The sequence below is a fragment of the Monodon monoceros genome, unplaced genomic scaffold (genome assembly GCF_005190385.1).
Source record: "Monodon monoceros isolate NGI ecotype Baffin Bay Population unplaced genomic scaffold, NGI_Narwhal_1 Super_Scaffold_16, whole genome shotgun sequence".
In the NCBI taxonomy this organism is placed as follows: Eukaryota; Metazoa; Chordata; class Mammalia; order Artiodactyla; family Monodontidae; genus Monodon; species Monodon monoceros.
Genome location: NW_021703772.1, coordinates 55584612 through 55608059, shown reverse-complemented (window position 1 = coordinate 55608059; position 23448 = coordinate 55584612). Strand labels below are relative to the sequence as shown.

The following is a 23448-nucleotide window of genomic DNA, read 5'->3' as shown; positions in this document are numbered from 1 at the left end:
GTTTTACTCTAATTTTTAAAATGTTAATGCTATAAAATGCCCTTCAGTGTACTCATTACATTCTTCTATATAAGCAGTTATTTTAAAGTTTAATGTAATCACATAGTTAAGTTTAACTGTCATAGAAAATATTAGTAACTTGAAGGGATACATGTATATAAAAGTTTAAAACCAGAAGCCTAGGAAATTTGCCTACGTTTTATTTAATGTGTGGGGTACTTTGAAAATAACAGAAGATTGGTTTGGGGGTAATCTAGATTTTAATTACATACTACTTAAGCAACATAACATTGTTTTTTTGAGGCACAAATGCATTACAAATGCCCGTATTTCAACTTCTGGGAAGCCTCCAAAAGTTGGTATAAATATGGTAAGGCCTATATCATAGGCAGAATTTTCTGATTGAGATGAAAAGAAAGAAAAAAGGTACCTTACCCTACAGTTATAAACTTGGAGGTTCTTTAAGATATTACCCAACTGAAAATTTAAGTTCCAGAGTCTTGAGTATGTAAATCTCTTCATTTTTCAGTGTACAGCAGCAGGTATTTCCTGTTTATTACCTAGATAAATTTTTCTCATGAAGTGTTAAGAGTGAACACATGTAATCACGTTTACTATGAGGCCATCTGGGAATAATTTTTTAAAATTCTAAGCATAATTTTAAGGAAAATGATTCTCATTGTTAAGCTGTATAAACCTGCCGGATTCAACATCTGTACTGAAATAATTTCCCATGCTTAGTGATTGTAATACCAAGGCAAAATGACTATATTGGTATTTTTGCATTTATTTTGTATAATATGAAACTACTCTTTTATAGAGTACAGACTTCATGACAGGTTTAAATTCACTAATAAAATTCATTGCATATACAAAAATGTATGCACATATTATAAAATATTAAGTAAAGATGTTAAATGTACATATTCTCATGTAAATTATTATGGAGACATAATAAAAATAAAATATTAAGTAAATTATATTCATAAAAGTGAAGAGAATATAATCATGAAAAAAGCAAAGTGGACAATAACCTAATCTGTTTTTACAAAGTATAAACTTAAGAAAACAAGTGCAGGCCTCTATAAAAACCCAAAAGGACGGGGTTTGGAGAACTTCTAGGTCAGTGAACACGTGGAGATTTGGTCAGAGTTTTGGCCCTGGAGAGGGCACGGATGCTCTGTGCCCCTTCCCCATGCCTTGCCTTATGCATCTCTACCATTGGATGTTCATCTGTATCCTTTATCATAACTTGTAATAAACTGCTAAACGAAAAAGAGGACAGCAATAATAACAACAACAGAGAAACATTCTGCATGATAAGAAGCCATCTCTTGGCTGGCAACGACCCAAATATTCTAACCCTGGGAAGCCTGTTTTGCATTTGCAGCAAGGGGGCATTGAGGTAACAATACACTACAAGCCAGAGGGAGGGGGGAGGGAAGTTTAGGAGTTGAGGAAAGAAGATTAAAGAGCATGAGGAGATCTCAGAGACCAGTGGAATAAAGGCCTTTTGCATATGAAGATCAGGTGACAAGTTAACTGGCTACCAGCCTCCAAAGCAATATGCTTTTTCATACCTTGTGGCTCAAAGGGTCTTGGTGCTCCAGCCGGGTGTCAGGCCTGAGCCTCTGCAGTGGGAGAGCCAAGTTCAGGACAGTGGTCCACCAGAGACCTCCTGGCCCCCTGTAATATCAAACAGTGAAAGCTGTCCCAGAGATCTCCATCTCAACACTAAGACCCAGCTCCACTCAAAGACCAGCAAGCTACAGTGCTGGACACCCTATGCCAAACAATTAGCAAGACAGGAACACAACCCTACCCATTAGCAGAAAGGCTGCCTAAAATCATAATAAGTTTAGAGACACCCTAACACACACCACCGGATCCAGCTTCATCCACCAGAACACAGACACCAGTCCCCTCCACCAGGAAGCCTACACAACCTACTGGACCAACCTTACCCACTGGGGGCAGACACCAAAAACAACGGGAACTACGAACCTGCAGCCTGCGAAAAGGAGACCCCAAACACAGTAAGTTAAGCAAAATGAGAAGACAGAGAAATACACAGCAGATGAAGGAGCAAGCCCACCAGACCAAACAAATGAAGAGGAAATAGGCAGTCTACATGAAAACGAAATCAGAGAAATGATAGTAAAGATGATCCAAAATCTTGGAAATAGAATGGAGAAAATACAAAAAACGTTTAACAAGGACCTCGAAGAACTAAAGAGCAAACAAACAATGATGAACAACACAATAAATGAAATTAAAAATTCTCTAGAAGGAATCAATAGCAGAATAACTGAGGCAGAAGAAGGGAGAAGTGACCTGGAAGATAAAATAGTGGAAATAACTACCACAAAGCAGAATAAAGAAAAAGGAATGAAAAGAATTGAGGACAGTCTCAGAGACCTCTGGGACAACATTAAATGCACCAACATTCGAATTATAGAGGTCCCAGAAGAAGAAGAGAGAAAAAAAAGGAACTGAGAAAATATGTGAAAAGATTATAGTTGAAAACTTCCCTAATATGGTAAAGGAAATAGTCAATCAAGTCCAGGAAGTGCAGAGTCCCATACAGGATAAATCCAAGGAGAAACATGCCAAGACACATATTAATCAAACTATCAAAAATTAAACACAAAGGAGGGCTTCCCTGGTGGCGCAGTGGTTGAGAGTCTGCCTGCCGATGCAGGGGACACGGGTTCGTGCCCCAGTCTGGGAAGATCCCACATACAGTGGAGCGGCTGCGCCCGTGAGCCATGGCCGCTGAGCCTGCGCGTCTGGAGGCTGTGCTCTGCAACGGGAGAGGCCACAACAGTGAGAGGCCCGCGTACCGCAAAAAAAAAAAAAAAAAAAAAAAGGAAAAAATATTAAAAGCAGCAAGGGAAAAGCAACAAATAACATACAAGGGAATCCCCAAGGTTAACAGCTGATCTTTCAGGAGAAACTCTGCAAGCCAGAAGGGAGTGGCAGGACATATTTAAAGTGATGAAAGGGAAAAACCTACAACCAAGATTGCTCTACCCAGCAAGGATCTCATTCATATTCGACTGAGAAATTAAAACCTTTACAGACAAGCAAAAGCTAAGAGAATTCAGCACCACCAAACCAGCTTTACAACAAATGCTAAAGGAACTTCTCTAGGTGGGAAACACAAGAGAAGGAAAAGACCTTCAATAACAAACTCAAAACAATTAACAAAATGGTAATAGGAACATACATATGGATAATTACCTTAAATGTAAATGGATTAAATGCTCCAACCAAAAGACATAGACTGGTTGAATGGATAAAAAAACAAGACCCGTATATATGCTGTCTACAAGAGACCCACTTCAGACCTAGGGACACATACAGACTGAAAGTGAGGGGATGGAAAAAGATATTCCATGCAAATGGAAATCAAAAGAAAGCTGGAGTAGCAATTCTCATATCAGACAAAATAGACTTTAAAATAAAGACTATTACAAGAGACAAAGAAGGACGCTACATAATGATGAAGGGATCAATACAAGAAGATATAACAATTGTAAATATGCACCCAACATAGGAGCACCTCAATACATAAGGCAAATGCTAACAGCCATAAAAGGGGAAATAGACAGTAACACAATCATAGTAGGGGATTTTAAAACTCCACTTTCACCAATGGACAGATATCCAAAATGAAAATAAGGAAACACAAGCTTTAAATGACACATTAAACAAGATGGACTTAATTGATACTTATAGGACATTCCATCCAAAAACAACAGAATACACTTTCTTCTCAAGGGCTCATGGAACATTCCACACAATAGATCATACCTTGGGCCACAAATCAACACTTGGTAAATTTTAGAAAACTGAAATCGTATCAGGTAACTTTTCTGACCATAATTCTGTGAGACTAGATATCAATTACAGGAAAAAATCTGTAAAAAATACAAACACATGGAGGCTAAACAGTACACTATGGGATGCAGCAAAAGCAGTTCTAAGAGGGAAGTTCATAGCAGTACAGTCCTACCTCAAGAAACAGGAAACATCTTAAATAAACAACCTAACCTTACACCTAAAGCAATTAGAGAAAGAAGAACAAAAAACCCCCAAAGTTAGCAGAAGTAAAGAAATCATAAAGATCAGAGCAGAAACAAATGAAAAAGAAATGAAGGCAATGATAGCAAAGATCAATAAAACTAAAAGCTGGTTCTTTGAGAAGATAAACAAAATTGATAAACCATTAGCCAGACTCATCAAGAAAAAAAGGGAAAAGACTCAAATCAATAGAATTAGAAATGAAAAAGAAGTAATAACAGACACTGCAGAAATATAAAGGATCATGAGAGATTACTACAAGCAACTATATGCCAATAAAATGGAGAACATGGAAGAAATGGACAAATCTTTAGAAAAGCACAACCTTCCGAGACTGAACCAGGAAAAAATAGAAAATATAAACAGACCAATCAGGAGCACTGAAATAGATACTGTGATAAAAAATCTTCCCCCAAAAAAGACCCCAGGACCAGAAGGCTTCACAGGTGAATTCTATCAAATATTTAAAGAGCTAACACCCATCCTTCTCAGACTCTTCCAAAATATAACAGAGGGAGGAACACTCCCAAACTCATTCTATGAGGCCACGATCACCCTGATACCAAAACCAGACAAAGATGTTACAAAGAAAGAAAACTACAGGCCAATATCACTGATGAACATAAACGCAAAAATCCTCAACAAAATACTAGCAAACAGAATCCAACAGCATTTTAAAAGGATCATACATCATGATCAAGTGGGGTTTATCCCAGGAATGCAGGGATTCTTCAATATATGCAAATCAATCAATGTGCTACACCATATTAACAAACTGAAAAATAAAAACCATATGATCATCTCAATAGATGCAGAAAAACCTTTTGACAAATTCAACACCCATTTATGATAAAGACCCTCCATAGGCAGAGAGGGAACTTAACCTCAACATAATAAAGGCCATATATGACAAACCCACAGCCAACGTCTTTCTCAGTGGTGAAAAACTGAAATCATTTCTACTAAGATCAGGAACAAGACAAGGTTGCCCACTCTCACCACTATTATTCAACATAGTTTTGGAAGTTTTAGCCACAGCAGTCATAGGAGAAAAAGAAATAAAAGGAATCCAAATTGGAAAAGAAGAAGTAAAGTTGTCACTGTTTGCAGATGACATGATACTATACATAGAGAATCCTAAAGATGCTACCAGAAAACTACTAGAGCTAATCATAAACTTGGTAAAGTAGCAGGATACAAATTTAATGCACAGAAATCTCTTGCATTCCTATACACTAATGATGAAAAATCTCAAAGAGAAATTAAGGAAACACTCCCATTTACCATTACAACAAAAAGAATAAAATACCTAGGAATAAACCTACCTAAGGAGACAAAAGACCTGTATGCAGAGAACTATAAGACACAGATGAAAGAAATTAATGATGATACCAACAGATGGAGAGATATACCATGTTCTTGTATTGGAAGAATCAACATTGTGAAAATGACTGTACTACCCAAAGCAATCTACAGATTCAGTGCAATCCCTATCAAACTACCAGTGGCATTTTTCACAGAACTAGAACAAAATCTTCCACAGTTTGTATGTAAACACAAAAGACCCCAAGAAAGAAACACAGAGCTGGAGGAATCAGGCTCCCTGACTTCAGACTATACTACAAAGCTACAGTAATCAAGACAGTATGGTACTGCCACAAATACAGAAATATAGATCAATGGAACAGGAGAGAAAGCCCAGAGATAAACCCACGCACATATGGTCACCTTATCTTTGATAAAGGAGGCAAGAGTATACAATGGGCACAGTGTATACTTTTTTTTGCTTTTTTAATTAATTTATTTATGGCTGTGTTGCGTCTTTGTTGCTGTGCGTGGGCTTTTTCTAGTTGTGGCGAGTGGGGGCTACTCTTTGTTGTGGTGCACAGGCTTCTCATTGTGGTGGCTTCTCTTTGTTGTGGAGCACGGGCTCGAGATGTGCGGGCTCAGTAATTGTGGCTTGCAGGCTCTAGAGCGCGGGGTCAGTAGTTGTGGTGTAGAGCTTAGTTGCTCCGTGGCATGTGGGATCTTCCTGGACTAGGGACCAAACCCGTATCCCCTGCATTGGCAGGCGGATTCTTAACCACTGTGTCTCCAGTATACAATGGAGAAAAGACAGCCTCTTCAATAAGTGGTGCTGGGGAAACTGGACAGCTGCATGTAAAAGAATGAAGTTAGAACACTGCCTAACACCATACACAAAAATAAACTCAAAATGGATTAAAGACCTAAATGTAAGGCCAGACACTATAAAAGTCTTAGAGGAAAACATAGGCAGAACACTCTATGATGTAAATCACAGCAAGATCCTTTTTGACCCACCTCCTAGAGAAATGGAAATAAAAACAAAAATAAACAAATGGGACTTAATGAAGCTTAAAAACTTTTGCACAGCAAAGGAAACCATAAACAAGACGAAAAGAAAACCCTCAGAATGGGAGAAAATATTTGCAAATGAAGCAACTGACAAAGGATTAATCTCCAAAATATACAAGCAGCTCATGCAGCTCAATATCAATAGAACAAACAACCCAATCCAAAAATGGGCAGAAGACCTAAATAGACATTTTTCCAAAGAAGATAATACAGATTGCCAACAAACACATGAAAGGATGCTCAACATCACTAATCATTAGAGAAATGCAAATCAAAAGTACAATAATGTATCACCTCACATCAGTCAGAATGGCCTTCATCAAAAAATCTACAAACAGTGAATGTTGGAGAGGGTGTTGAGAAAAGGGAACCCTGTTGCACTGTTGATGGGAATGTAAATTGATACAACCACTATGGAGAGCTGTATGGAGGTTCCTTAAAAAACTAAAAATAGAACTACCATATGACCCAGCAATCCCATTACTGGGCATATACCTTGAGAAAACCATAATTCAAAGAGTCATGTACCACAATGTTCACTGCAGCTCCATTTACAATAGCCAGGACATGGATGCAACCTAAGTGTCCATCTACAGATGAATGGATAAAGAAGATGTGGCACATATATACAATGGAGTATTACTCAACCATAAAAAGAAACGAAATTGAGTTATTTGTAGTGAGGTGGATGGACCTAGAGTCTGTCATACTGAGTGAAGTAAGTGAGAAAGAGAAAACCTTCCCTTTTGCTAACACATGTATATGGAATCTAAAAAAAAAAAGGTTCTAATGAACCTAGGGGCAGGACAGGGTTAAAGACACAGACATAGAGAATGGACTTGAGGACACGGGGAGAGGGAAGGGTTAGCTGGGAAGAAGTGAGAGAGTAGCATTGACATATATACACTACCAAATGTAAAATAGGTAGCTAGTGGGAAGCAGCCGCATAGTAAAGGGAGATCAGCTCGGTGCTTTGTGTCCAGCTAAAGGGGTGGAATAGGGAGTAGGGAGTACAGAGACACAAGAGGGAGGAGATATGGGGATATATGTATACATATAGCTGATTCACTTTGTTATACAGCAGCAAGTAACACAGCATTGTAATTCAATTATACTGCAATGAACATGTGAAAAAAAAATAAAACAAGTGGATTAGTGTCATGTCATTAGTCATGAGATTTTTCTGTAGAGATTTTTTCCAAAAGCTGTCTTTCAAAACCTCCCTCTACAGTGAGGTAGAATTGTGAAATAAGAAAATATTGACTGATAGTTTATAGCAGGCTCATCTACAAATCTAATCTCTGGATTTGTTACTCTTTAAGATGTTTTTGAGGGCTTCCTGGTGGCTCAGTTGTTAAGAATCTGCCTGCCAATGCAGGGGATACGAGTTCAATCCCTGGTCGGGGAAGATCCTACATGCGGCAGAGCAACTAAGCCCGTGTGCCACAACTACTCAGCCCGTGCGTCACAAGTACTGAAGCCTGCACGCCCTAGAGCCCGTGCTGCACAACAAGAGAAGCCACCGCAATGAGAAGCCCGTGCACCGCAACGAAGAGTAGCCCCCGCTCACCACAACTAGAGAAAGCCTGCACGCAGCAACAAAGACCCAATGCGGCAATAAATAAATAAATAGATAGATAGATAGATAGATCAATCAAGATGTATTTGAACAGTATGTTTTTGTATAAGGAAATATAGTTTTTACTGTTAGCAAACTAATTTTAAAGAGAGCATTCCTAGTTTCTTTTTAATTTTATGTATTGATGGGTATTTCATTACATAATTAATGACTGTATTTGGTTCATTTGTATCGTGTTAGTGTTCTACTTGTTTGAAAAGCCCTTGAAATGGAAGATTTATGGTTGTAATAAAAAATTTGCTTGCTTGTCAGTAGTCATTTTCTTCCTTGAGAATTATGGAGAATTAGAACACTTTATTTTTTTATTTTTTATTTATTCAGTTGTTTCTTTGGCTGTGTTGGGTCTTCGTTGCTGCACATGGGCTTTCTCTGGTTGAGGTGAGCAGGGGCTACTCTTCATTGCGGTGCGTGGGCTTCTCACTGTGGTGGCTTCTCTTGTTGCTGAGCTCTGGCTCTAGGCATGCGGGCTTCAGTAGTTGTGGCACGTGGGCTCAGTAGTTGTGGCTCACAGGCTCTAGAGCACAGGTTCAGTAGTTTTGGCGCACGGACTTAGTTGCTCCGTGGCATGTGGGATCTTCCCAGACCAGGACTCCAACCCGTGTCCTCTGCATTGGCAGGCAGATTTTTTTTTTTTTTTTTTTTGCGGTACGCGGACCTCTCACTGTTGTGGCCTCTCCCGCTGCGGAGCACAGGCTCTGGACACGCAGGCTCAGCGGCCATGGGTTACGGGCCTAGCTGCTCTACGGCATGTGGGATCTTCCCGGACCCGGGCACGAACCCGTTCCCCTGCATCAGCAGGCGGACTCTCAACTGCTGCGCCACCAGGGAAGCCCTGGCAGGCGGATTTTTAACCACTCTGCCACCAGGGAATCCCTGGAACACTTTTTAATAGTACATCTTTGTTTATTTTGAAATTTCGTTAAAAAATTGAGGTAAAATTGATGTGTAACATTATACTAGTTTTAGGTGTACAGCTTAGTGATTCGATATTTGTGTGTATTGTGAATTTTTCACCATAATAAGTCTAGTTAACATTCATCACCACACATAGTTACAGAGTTCTTTTTTATGATGTATTTTCAAGTATTTTCATCATAAACTACAGTCATTGAATTTGCAGTAAGAAGATTCACCATCAGTTTATTTCAGTGGCCCAGGTATACTAGGGCATCATGCTAAAATATGTATTAAATGCTGACACAGTAGTTCGGTGTGGTTGCTTATTGTGTTCTGCATGGGTCCAAACCAATCTAATTCTTTTGTAATGTGTAAAATTGAATGAGTGAGTGATTGATTTTGATGAAAACAATTTTTAAAACTATGAAATACTGGCATTTTGGAAATTAAAGATAACATTGTTTTGGAACATTGAAAACTGGTATGGTCATTAACTGTTATGTTAATGTTAATATGTAGATCAAGGTAGTTGTTGGCATTTACATGGAAGTTAAAGGATTTAGAATGTTTGTAAACCCAGTGTTCAGATTTTTAATCTACTTTATTGAAAGTGCCTGCTACTGGTAGTGTCAATGCTAGTGAACCTACTTTGTAAATTGGTCTTTTTCATTCTAGTGGAAGATTAATAATTGCGATTTTTCTAATATATGAAAAAACTTGTTTCCTGTTAAGTGAATTTTATTTTAGTTGCAAAATATTTTAGGCTGTCATATAATATAAACTCAATAACATGCAAAATGAAGCATATTTATACTCTAAGAATATTTTTCTCCTTCTTCTTCCTTTTTCCTTTGAATGTGTTAAATTTAGTGGTTGTAGCCCTTTGTGAAGCAGGTGCTGCTCATCAGAGTGATTCTATATTTAGAAATATTAATGTATAGACATTTTAATATATATTCATTTTATTTAAAGCAACATAATATTAGTGGAATAAGGTCTTCTGTTAAATCATTGTGAAAGTTAATAGTCAATGATGCAGTGTTCAGTTTTGAGATGTTTAGTATAGATCTCATTTATGTGTATTTTTCTGCTTATTAGGCAAGAAGTTATGAAATGGAATGGATGGGGATATAATGATTCCAGGTTCTTCTTCAATAAGAAAGGACAAGTTGAGTTGACTGGGAAAAGGTAACTGGTTTTTTCTTTGTTTTATTCCTTTTATTTCTCTTTCTCTGAAAAATTTTAAACGTAAATAACAAATGTAATGTTAAATAATAGACATACATAAAAAATAGAATAATAGAATGACTCCCCCCTTGATTTAAAAGTTATTAACATTTTGCCATAATTGCTTTTCTTTTTCTGTTATGTATCAAATTCTGACATTGTCATGTCACTTCTAAATATTTATATATGTATCCCTTAAAAAAATAAGGACCTAATATAATCAATCATATAATACTATTATCATACTCCCCCAAATAACAGAAATTTTATATCTGATTATTCACATTCACATTTCTCTGTCTAAATAATATCATTCTGTAGGTAGTTTGAATAGGATCCAAAAAGGTTTGCAGTTACCCACCATCTAATCCGCATGACATTGGCTTGTTCAAAGTAACTCTTTGTTTAAGACTGGAAATATAATTTTGGTTGGGTTATTATGGAAGGTGAACATTATGGAAGGTCCTTGTGAATATAAATAGTATTTTAAAAATTAGTTTTCTGAGGTATATTAGAGAAGAAGTGATGAAGCGAGGTATATTAGAGAAGAAGTGATGAAGAGAGATCATTTGTGTGGTAACTTTCACATTCTGAAATATTTTTGGTAATAATGTTGATATGAATTCTAAAGAATATTTGTATTGTTGCTGTTCCAGATGTAGACAGAATTGTAAAATGAGTTCTTAATTGATTTTAAGTAACACTGACCCTGCTGAAGCTGGTGTTTTGGGTTTGTCTATTGAATTTTGATATAACTTGGAAGGACAGTGAGTACAAATACAAAATTTTTAAATGTGGCTCTAAAAATAAATTAAAAATTGAGACTAGGTAAAAAATTGGATTAGGTATATCATGAATCTGTTCCAGTATTTCACTTTGACTTCATATCTATTGGGCATTAATATACTTGTTTTTAAAACAAGTATATGGTATATCAGTATACTGAAATATCAGCAAGAAAAGTTTTCTTTGGAGAATTTCTTTTTCTTTACAACATAACCATTCCATTTTTGTTTTTAACTTAAACGTACTTCGTACCTGAAAAAAAAACCTCAGGAATGGTAATTAGTAACTAATTTTAATGAAGGTGTGAAGGTGTACAATTTACATTTGCTTTTTTTTTTTTTTGCGGTATGCGGGCCTCTCAGTGCTGTGGCCTCTCCCGCTGCGGAGCACAGGCTCCGGACACGCAGCCTCAGCGGCCATGGTTAACGGGCCCAGCCGCTCCACGGCATGTGGGATCCTCCCGGACCGGGGCACGAACCCGCGTTCCCTGCATCAGCAGGCGGACTCTCAACCACTGCGCCACCAGGGAAGCCCTACATTTGCTTTTTAATAGGAAAAATAATTATCTGCATTCTCATTCCCATTCTTTAGTGTGACTGGACAGCATGTTGGTGGAGGCTTAGTTGAGAAATTGTGTAATTCAGGTAGAAGGAATTTCTAGTTAAAATTAAATTTACCAGTGTTCTAAACATTGAGTGTTTTATGTTTTAAATAGAATAATGTCTAATACAGTAGAAACTTGTCATGTAGAGATTGGCTTTACAGAATCTTCAGGGGGGAAAAAGTGAATCTTTTGAACTTAGAAAACCAACTTTCTCTCTTCTTAGATACTGTCTTCATTTCTCTCTTTCTCTCTCTCTGGACCTTGAAGTTATAGCATCTTTGTTTTATGTGAGGGGGCAAATAGGCACTTGTGCACTGTGCCATTGAAAGCATAAGATAACTACTGTCTTCTGTAGGGTACTGTAGGCTATGGATTGGTTTATGTTAGCAGTGTATGTGTGTGAAGTGAATGATTAGTCATAGGAAGTGTCACAATTATTTATACCTTAGTGTATGAACCCTTATACCCATGGGTTTAGAATCTGGCTCTTATTTTGGGTGTTCTGGCACTTGGCTTGCCAGTTTTCCCAGAGAGGATCAGATTGTAAGTGGCTGATACATGTGTGACACTCATAAGATACTAAAAGAAAATTAGAACCCCAGTGTGTTCACTTATAATTAGATTATTTCTTTTTCAGGTTGTAGAACAGTTGTTAATGCCCTTCCTGATATTAAGATATGTAGAAAACAAAATTTGTAATTTATATATTGTTTGGAGAGCATAAATTCAGAGCAAAGCGAATTCAGTGGTCTTGAGAGAGATTTTTATCCAGGTTGTAGTAGAATTCGAGAATTTTTCCATTGACTTTAGACTTTGGAAGATTACTGCTGCTGCCCCTACAACCAGAATGGATTTCTTAAAGGCCTCATTTCTTTGCACTGTTGACTGCTGAGTCCAAGTCCAGTGGGGGAGAGGGGAAGAGAACAAGGGTACGTCTGACTGGCAGAGCCTGCAAGGGTAACCTTTGCTTCCTACTGAATTATCCATTATCCAGAGGGTAATTCTGCAAACACAGAAATGGAATTTAAATGTTCTAGGATTAAATATGTTATACATAAACCATTTAATAACTGAAACCAAATAACTAAATAATATTCACTTCTCATTTTGGTGCTTCCAGAAGCACCATTATCTTGCCACAGACAGGATAATAAACTGGATTGAATTGGATCATAGCTTTCTCTATATCTAGTCTAGTTTCCTAGGGCTAATGATTGAATTAGTAGATTTCTCTGATTTTTTTTATCAGAAAACATTTAGAAATATTATTTAAGATAATAATAGCTATTACTTATTGAGCTCCTACTGAGTTATCTTAAAATAACCCTAAGTGGGTAGTGATATGTTCTTAGAAGTAATCAGGAGATTGAGGATGAGAGAGGTTAAATAGCTTACTTGAGGTCAGCTGCGCAGTGGGAAATTGTGATTAAAAAACAAGTGTTTTAAGCTTCATTTTTGTGCTCGTTCTATTATACTGTGCTAATGAGGTACCATACTCATCCATTGTATTGATTTTATTCTCTTTCCAGTCTCTGGAAGCACTTTACAGGAGCCTTCTACACTCTATACACCGGTACAGTAGAGTTAGTCATATTGTAAAAAGTTAACCTATGACAAAAGTTCCTGTTGCTCCAGAGGAACGTGAAGGGCAGAAGCGTAAGAAGGTTGTGATATTCCTAAAAGAGAAAATGGAATTTGTGACTAGAAAGGATGAGTACAAGAAAACAATATGAATTCACCATGTTGTATTAAATAATATTAGATTTTAAGGCCAGTTTTTGAAATTCTTTGTAAAGACTTTCTATTCCAGCATTGTAGTGGACTGAACAAATATAGACCCTTTGCCCTCTATAACCAGGTAGAAAACATGGATAAAATACTACAAGAAAGAAATAATAACAGAGCTGGAAAGAAAGAAAGGGAAATCCTTAGGTGCCAGAAACCAAGAGTGACTCTCAGTGAAAATTTATGGGGGGTTCCCCTATTTTTGATCCACAGAACATTGAAAAGGTAGAAAAATTTTATGAGTAAATGTGGTTGGTTGTCTGTATATATTTTGGGGAGGGTAACTTTGGCATTTCAAACCCAACCATTAAATTAGAAGCAATTATAAGCTATTACAGATGTCAGGGAAAAATCGTAAGTTTTTCCCTGAGCACAGTCTGTTTTCTGAACAAACTTGTAATTTGTCAGTTTATAAATCCCTAGGTTTATAATCTTGCGATTCTTATTCCTCCTATATATAGATGAATTGAGTCCTCCTAGGTTTAAGCAGCAGAAGGCAGTACTTCAGAGCTAATGCTATATAGATTTCTATAAATTAAAAATTTTGAAAAGTGTCATTATTCTTTGACTTTAAAAGCGTTATACATTAGTTGGTGCTTTCAAGGCACAAGTTAATGATTAGGTAGAGAGAATTTCTTTGGGTTTGTTGTACTTTGTACTTTCAATGGCATAATTTTTAAAGTTTTACCTCCTATAAAAAGCTATTAAATTGGTTAGCAATTGTGGAACTCACTGAGAATAGATGGTTGTGTCTACTAATATTTTGCTGCCTCTGTGCACTGCCCCAGAGTGAGAGTCACCTTGTCTATAGTCACCTTAAATCCTGATGTGCACTTGCTTCTTGGGTATTTATGTCCACAGAGTTTTCTTTCCATTATACAGTGATCTCATGGGTTTTGAAAGTTTGCTCTGGTTCTGTATTGATCTTAAGGAAAGGTGGTAAATTGACCTCACCTTATATTTTATAACAAAAACCATTTCTTAAAGTTCTCAAACCAGTCTTCAGTTGTGGTAAAGATCTATTCAGTGGTCACCCTGTTTCAACAGTTCGTATGGGCATTTGGCTTTCTGGTAGAAGTTGCATGTTTCCTGCCCATATGTTCACCATACAAATTAAATGTCTTTGTAGCTTTGACTAAACGAGGTTGTAAGTTTCTTAAGAACAGGAGTCATATTGTAATACCAATTCTGTGTGTCCTGCAATGCTTAGTACAGTCTTATGAGTGTTAAATAAATGCTTATTTATAGTTCTGGATGTAAATCCAAATTTTTTTGCTGTAAGAATCAAGTCATTCCAAAGCTGTTTCTTATGTTAAATACCTCTAATTCCTTTAACTTTTCTTATGTTTCTTTTCCATTCATTTACTTTTTTGATTTCAGAGTTTTCTCCTTTACCTCATGATATTTTATGAGATTTTGGGGGCCCTTGGCAGTATGCTAGGCTTTATGATGATTAAGTCAAGCTTCTTTTACTGGTTTTCAAATCCCAGGGCATTAGGTGCAAGAAAAAGTACAATTGAAAAGCTTTCATTCTTACATGGAACTCTTTTTGAACTGTGTTAAATTTTATGCGGGAATTATAGATAATGGAGCAAAGTCTTAAATCCGAGGTTCTGCCAAATAAGATATTTCTTCAGAGTCTGAAATATTGTGCATTCAGATGTAGAAGTATATTCTGGTTATCTTAATGGTAGAATGTAGTTTTTTTGCACATGACAGTAATACCAACCTTGTATCTCTTGGTTCAAGTGTCTTGAAGGGGGGTTACCTTTTTATTTTATGGGTAATGTTACTTGTGAATTAAGGGATTCACAAAGGTCCGAATATTATCCTTCCGTGAATATTAAGAGTCTCCTGTATATTACAGAGACCCAAAGTAATTGTATGGTTAAAATATAAGGGCCCAGGATTAAAACCTAATATTTCCAAATTGGCCTTTTTGTAGGACATTATAACACATAGTAGCATATGTGTTATAACCAATTTCCCAGAATTTATACTTTTACTGTCAGGTAAGATGAAGAAAATTTTATATGCTGAATGTCTTAAGTTGTTTTAGCTGTGAGTCTTATACTTTCTTTCATTCCAATTTCTTTAAATTTATGAAAAAGGTATTATTATATAATACTTTAAATATTCCATTTCAGTTTGAATGTTAGCACTTGTGATTTTTTAATATAAAAAAGAGGAACTCGTTGAATAAAACATACTTGTTTATTTTTTTCATTCCACTATTATTTTTATTTTGCTAACCTTTATGTAAAGATTTATTTGAGAATTTTAGATGGTATTTTTGTTACATAATATGAAGTCATCATAAGAGGTGACGTCCTTTCAGCCAATGCTGTGTAACTGTTAAAATTACATGACAAAATGAGTGCTTTTTGTCACTTCCAATTAAAAATTCCTTTGGATAGGGCACACCACTGGCTCCTTTAATATTGAATTCTGTATTATAAAAATATATTTAATTTCAGTACAGAATTTATATATTACACACTGATCCCCGCCCCCCCCCCCACCCCTACCGCCGCTTTGGCTATCTTTGTGAAGTCAAAGTAAACTTCTGAGGCTAGTTGCTAAAAGCTTTTGCAGTTATTTAAGCTCTGATGAAATGAGTGGGAAATAATCTTGAGCAAAAGTATTACACTTTGAACATTTTATTTTATTTTGGCTGTGTTGGGTCTTCGTTACTGTTCATGGGCTTTCTGTGGTTGTGGCGAGTGGGGGCTACTCTTTGTTGAGGTGCGTGGGCTTCTCATTGAGGTGGCTTCTCGTTGCGGAGCACGGGCTCTAGGTGCGCAGGCTTCAGTACCTGTGGCACGTGGGCTCAGTAGTTGTGGCTCACGGGCTCCAGAGCACAGGCTCAATAGTTGTGGCGCACAAGCTTAGTTGCTCCACAGCATGTGGGATCTTCCCGCACCAGGGTTCGAACCTGTGTCCCCTGAGTTGGCAGGCAGATTCTTAACCACTGCGCCGCCGGCGAAGTCCCTTGAACATTTAAAATAACTTGTACAACATAGATGTTAAGACCAATATATAGTCTATTCTGGTTTGTTTTTGGTATTGGTTTAATTGTTCTTTGATCTGGAATAGATAGTGACTACTAGAGTATCTCTTCTTTTCTTCATTTAAACACACACTTTTCTCCATTAAACACAAAAATAAAAATAGCTTTGAGGACTTAAATGGCCATCTTGGAAAAAAATTACTTCTGACCTTACTTCATACCAAATACAGAGATCAATTCCAGATAGGTTATAGACCTAAATACATAAGCTAAAACTATAAAATTGCTAGAAGAATATACAGAATGTCTTTCTGAATTTGAGGTAGGCAAAAAGCAGAGAACTAAAAGCATTAGTATAAGGAAAAAGTGAATCATACAGCATTAAAATATAGAACTTCTTTTCATCAAAAGGCTCCTTTAAGGGCTTCCCTGGTGGTGCAGTGGTTGAGAGTCAGCCTGCCGATGCAGGGGATGCGGGTTCGTGCCCTGGTCCAGGAAGATCCCACATGCCGCGGAGCGGCTGGGCCCGTGAGCCATGGCCGCTGAGCCTGCGCGTCTGGAGCCTGTGCTCCACAACGGGAGAGGCCACAACAGTGAGAGGCCCGCGTACCGCAAAAAAAAAAAAAAAAAAAAGACTCCTTTAAGAGAGTGAAAAGACAAATCACAGAGTGAGAGAAAATATTTAATATATACATCCTTGATTTCAGAATATATAGAGAATTCTTATACATCAATAAAAACATAATAATGAGTAAAAGATGAACTGGCATTGAAAACAGGATATCTAAATGGACAATAGGTATATGAATAGAAGTTCAGTTTCTTGAGTAATCAGTGAAATTCAAATTAATATTGTCAAGAGATTACCAATAGAATGTCTCATAATGAAAATAACTACAATACCAGGTGTGGAGAGGATGTGGAATAAGTAGAATTCTTTATACATTGCTGGCTGTTAACATCTTGGAAAGCTATCTGCCAGCACCTCCTAAAGCTAAACATATGCATAGACTGTGGCCTAGGATTTCCACCCTAGTTATATAGCTATCTGAAACATGTGATATGTGATCTTCAGAAAACAAGTTCAAGAACGTCCCTGCACATACCAAAAACTGTAAACAACTCTATTTTCTGTCACCAATACAATGGATAAAGTAATTATGCTATACTCACACAGCGGAATTAAGCCATGGAAATGAATGAACTGCAACTACGTACACAAACATAGATGACTCTCACAAATATAATATTGAACAAAAGAAAGCAGACACAAAAAGTACATTTTATATGATTTCATTTATATAAAGTTAGCAAGATAGTTGTTCCTTTGGTGTGGGGAAAGGTGATAATGCCTGGAAAGGGGCAAGAAGGGGGATATTTCTGGGGTTCTGGTAATGTTCTATTTCTGGATCTGCATGCTGATTACATGGGAGGTTTACTTTGTAAAAATTCATTCAGCTATACACTTACTTTTTGTATGCATGTTATACTTCAATGTTTTGTAAATAAAATATTTATAAAATTAAACAAAGATAAAGCAGCCATAATATAGTATAGTTTTATTTGGCTGTTCTGTCATCATGGCAGGGAGAGGGAAGTAGAGAAGTTGCAAGAACATCATAGTGAAGAAAATTACCGAATATAGCTACTGTGATTTTATAAATATTCATTAATAAAGAATTTTAGAATAATGATCTCACTTGGAATGATGGTAAGGAAAGAATCAGACTAGAGGCAGCATCATATAGTATTTAAGAGCACAGACTTATTTATTACTTATTTAACCTTATTTATTTATTTATTTTTTGCGGTACGTGGGCCTCTCACTGTCGTGGCGTCTCCCGTTGCGGAGCACAGCCTCCAGACGTGCAGGCTCAGCGGTCATGGCTCACGGGCCCAGCCGCTCCGCGGTATGTGGGATCCTCCCGGACTGGGGCACAAACCCATGTCCCCTACATCAGCAGGCGGACTCTCAGCCACTGTGCCACCAGGGAAGCCCCATCTTGGGGTTCTTATTAATTGCCTTTTCTCTTGATTATGGATCACACTTTCTTGTTTGTTTATGTCTGGTAATTTTGAAATGTATCTTGGACATTGTTAATGATATGTTGTAGAAACTCTGGATTCTGTTACATTCTTCTGAAGAGGCTTTTTTTTTTTTTAAACCAAGCAATTAACTTGACTCATCTCAAGTTTCCTTCTTTGGTGGTGAGCAGCTGAATTATCTGTTCTGTTCTTTTAAGCTTAGCTGGGCTGTTTAGTGTGTCTGCTCCATACATGTGTAATTCAAGATCAGCCAGACATTTGGACAGAGTTTATACATAGGTCCCTCTGACTGCCTCCTGAATTTGTGTGATTTTTCTGTACTCTTCCCAGATGCTGTGTTCACTGTGAACACTGTCCTCTTTTTCTTTCAGCCAGGAAGACTGTTAGGTTTTCTGCATTCTTCTTTCTTTTTGTGGTACTGGCTGGGGCTTTCCCTCAGGCTAAAGCCTGTTTAAAAAATAAAACAAAACTGGAAACTCATATAGGGCTGTTTTCTTCTTACTCACTTACCACCTATTTTTGCCTGGTTTGGGGCTATCTATACTGCCCTCAAATAGTTGGGTTTTGTTTGTTTTGTTTTTGTCCAGAGCTTATCATTATATGTGGGAGGGTTGGTTCGATAGGAACAACTTGACCATTACTAGAAATAGAATCTAAGATTTGAACTTAAATGAAGATACTTTACTCTAACGTTTTACATTCTTTGTACCTTAGGTACCCTCTTAGTGGCATGGTTTTGCCAACTTTTAAAGAGTGGATCCAAAATACCCTTGGAGTAAGTCTGGAGCATAAAACTACCTCTAAAGTAAGCAAATAAGAATGATTAATAATATTCTTAACTGAGTGTGTGTGTGTTTAATCCCGAATTAATTAGACTTATCTTAGTAATTTGTTATAGTTATTTAATATATTTGTTATTTTTTTTGTTAAGAAGTTTACTAGTCATATTAGCCTTGTTAGGCTTTCTAGGGGTGATTTTAAAAAAAAAATTTTTTTTAGCATCACAGATATAGAGCCTAATCTCAGCATTTATCTGAGATTTATCTGGCAAATCTGTAATCCTCTCTGAACCTCAGAGTTGTAACTGTCTGTCCTGTGTGTCACAAGTAGTAGTGAAGTTCAAATGAATGAATTCTGTGAGGGAACTTTGTTACAAAAATATAAGTTGCTGTTATTTTTAGGTTTTGTAATGAACTGACAGTAATCTAGAATTAATATAGAATAATTTAAAATAAAAATATAATGTTACATTTACTAACAAAACATTTAGAATATTTGAAGATTGAAAAAAATGAAGTAAAAGTTTGATTAAGATATGAGTGATAGAGAATTTTAGTTTGCTCATGTGGTATCACTTTTCTGACGGGGGTGGTTAGAATCCTTTAGACTATATACGTATTAAACTAATGAAATAGTTAACATTTCTTTATATAATCTTTATTATTTATTAGTATTATTCGCTATGGCATGGTATTCTGCGTCCTTCTAACTGAGTATAACTTGCATAAGTGCAGGGACTATGGTTTACACTATATTATCCACTATATCCAACATATTATTAAAGACTGTAGGTATTCAGTGAGTGCTTGTTTGGTTTATTTATAAATCCACAGTTACATTTTATTCTAGTATTAAATTAGGCTAAACAGCTAATTTCTATCCCTCTCAAACCAAATTCTTTTAACTTTTCTTTAAAGATCTCTTCTATTTCCTTTTTTGACTATTTGTGATTACTTTTTTGACACTGATGCAATCTATATACCATATTCAGAAATTTCACCAGTTTTACATGCACTTCTTTTTTCTGTTTTGAGCCCTTTCAGTTTTCAATAACTTGACAAAATAGTAATCTGTATGATGGTATCTGTATGATGGTGATAATCTCATTTAACAGATGAAGAAGGCAAGGCTTGCAGAACTTGGGTGACTTGCCCAATGTCACATAGCTTTAAAGTTGAAGATTTACTTTTCAAGTTACCTGTTAGTTGAAATTAAGTATCAAGTTTATGATTATGTTGTGAGTTTTAAAGCAGTCCTGTAAAAATGGGTTTATTACTTATTGGGAGGCTTTTTGCTGATCATTTAAAAATAATAAAAGGAAATGATAAATTTTATCTACAGGTGAAAATGTAGTTAATGCAAAAGTTAACTATCTTTCCCCCAGTGTCCCTAGTCTAAAATCGAAGATTTGAGACTTTGCTATCTTCCTTGTTCTTAATTGTAATCTTTATTTTTATTTTATTTTATTTATTTATTTTTTGACCACGCCACACGGCATGTGGGATCTTAGTTCCCTGACCAGGGATGGAACCCTGGCCGCCTGCGGTGGAAGCAGGGATTCTTAACCACTGGACCGCCAGGGAAGTCCCGTTAATTGTAATCTTTAGAAATAATGAAAAGGTAGGCCATAGAAGCAAAAGAGAAAACATAGGCTTTTATAACTTATGTTACAGAATGTGATTAACCAGAGCATTTGTAATTGGTTACTGTCACAGAGTTGGTTTCCATATGTATTATTTGTTATTTTCCTATGCTTCTGTCCTAATTTGGATGTAAAAATTTACATTTTATAGTCACTCTCTGTAACATAGGTATTCAAATTTTATTTTCTAAAAATAAGTCAGAGAAAACCAATTTTATTTTCTAGGCATCCTTAAATCCTAGTGATACACCTCCTTCTATTGTAAATGAAGATTTTCTTCATGACCTTAAAGAAGCTAATATTTCATATTCACAAGAAGCAGATGATCGAGTATTTAGAGCTCATGGTAAGCAACTTTATATAAGTGCTATTTATTTTTAATTTGTAAATTTCCTATAATTTAAGATGTTTTTGCATTTTCTTTTTTAAACCTCAAAATAGGTCATTGTCTTCATGAGATATTTTTGCTCAGGGAAGGAATGTTTCAGCGAATTCCTGATATAGTTTTATGGCCAAGTAAGTTCTTGTTTTTCTTTGTATTATTAATTTAGTATTGTTAAATTTTAAGTAAATTTAGTATTGGAAATACGTACTTTTAAACATATGAGCTATAAAAAATATAGATCGCTATATTTTTAGAGTTTTGTAAAGGTCACATCATTCTTAATATGATCATCCTGAATGGTTGGTTTTAATGATTAATTTTGTTGATGATTAAATCTTCATTTAGTACGTACATATCCTTTTGCGAGGTCAGTAGAAAATGTATTTTGGGCTAATTTGAAAGCTTAATGAAATTATTATCAATCAATGATATATTTAGATGTATAGAAACTTAACGTAACTGATTACTGCAACTAATAATAGTAGTTTGTTGATGTTAACTTGTGGGCTAAAAAATACGGTATTCAAATGATGAATAAGATGAATAACAACTTGGTGAACAAGTTGTTTAATATGGATATTGTCTTTGATACAAATAATTAAATTTTGAGAAATTAATTTCATTTAGGGATTTGGCTTGAGATGGAGGATGGATGAGCTTTCTGTTATTGTTTTGCTCTTGCTGATGCTTAGGCACTATATTTATATATATGGTTTTTATATCCACGTCTTGTAGCAGAAACTTTAAAGCAGAATACAGGTATACTGCTCCTTACTGTCCATAATTACCTTTTAAGAAGTTCTATTGATCTTCCGATCCTTTTTTCTCTTCAGATTCCATAAAAGGATTATATAGAGTGTTTTATTTTTCAAAAAATTGCCTCATTCATGGACTCTCAGTTCTTCGATGTGATCCTTTTCCTTTGCAGGGAATATCTGAGGGAAAAATCCTACTTGAATTTGGGGATAGGAAGGAGGGTGACATATATAGGGAGAAAACAATCTATTTGAATAGTGTATTGGTGCCCAAATCAAGTCTAAAATTTTGTTCTGTTGAATCTTCCAGTATAAGAACTTCTTGGAAATAGTTTGTTTCCCAACAGGTTGTCAGTTCACCAAGGCCTTTATTTAACTTTAAGGTAAATTTCCTTTTGGTAATAAAGTTCAGGTTTTTCTTTGCATGAGGGTAAGTTTTGAGACAATATGGCAATTTGAGACAATGTGGTATTCCATAGAGCGGGGGTGGCTTTCTCATCTTACAGTTTAAATATCTACACACCATATCTGTATATATACATATGTACACATACCTAGGAAGTCTATCGTTGTGGATGTCTTTAAGTCTGTCTGTAATTGGAGTCTGAATTCTACATGTTGCTTTAATATGATGTCTAGGGCTTATGTAAGAGTAAGAACTTGTAATATATGTAACTTTCCTGATTTGGAGTCATACTTAAACCAGGAATTGTCACCATTGTGATCTGTACACAGTGTAGCTATTTCTACCTTTCATTTAGTTTGGACAAGTAGTTAGTTACTTATACATTGTATGTTGTCTGTGGTAAGTATACTTATAAAAATAAAGTCTCCTTTAGAAGTACTTCACTTATTCAATTTCTGCATTATTTTCAGCAGTCTAAATGTCAAAACTTTAGGTCTGTGAAAATATGTGCTAGGTACTGTTCTAGGTATTGAAGATAAGACACTGAACAAAACACAAATCCCTATTCTCAGGTGCTATACAATTAAGTGGGGGCGGGAGGAGACGGAACAATAAACAAATATTTAATGTAGCAAGGGGTGGTAAATGTTATAAAGAAAAACAAGGCACAGTAAAAAGATAGAGAATAAATAGGGTGGGTGGTGGGATGAGGGAGTGCTGTGTCAAATAACATTGTAAAGGAAAGCTTCTGATTTGGTGACAATCCTTGAAATAGTTTTGCCTTGTTAAAGGTTTTTAACAGACATCTTTGGGTATTTTATTATTAATGAACTAGTATTCCATTTATTGAAAATTTTTACCACAGATAGTAAGCTTTATAGGCTTAATCTGAAAGCTTGAAAATGGATTTTTATTAAATTTGGAATGATGCAAATGACATATATTCCTAGCTTTAAGAAAACCTGGGAAATGATAATCATAACTTTTATAGAACAGTATTTTTACTTTCATAAATGGATATTAA

At 36.0% G+C, this 23448-nt stretch overlaps 1 protein-coding gene across 3 annotated transcripts in view; it reads left to right on the top strand.

Moving 5' to 3' along the window:
- AGPS (alkylglycerone phosphate synthase) overlaps positions 1 to 23448 on the top strand; it is a 280454-nt gene that overhangs the window by 25359 nt on the left and 231647 nt on the right. For all 3 annotated transcript variants that reach the window (XR_003793973.1, XR_003793974.1, XM_029225507.1), the window contains exons 2-5: positions 10097 to 10186; positions 19171 to 19261; positions 21104 to 21224; positions 21320 to 21394. Coding sequence is in view for 1 of the 3 variants with exons in the window: in XM_029225507.1 (XP_029081340.1) it covers positions 10097 to 10186; positions 19171 to 19261; positions 21104 to 21224; positions 21320 to 21394 (377 nt within the window). In the remaining 2 variants the exon portion in view is untranslated. The remainder of the gene's footprint in view (positions 1 to 10096; positions 10187 to 19170; positions 19262 to 21103; positions 21225 to 21319; positions 21395 to 23448) is intronic.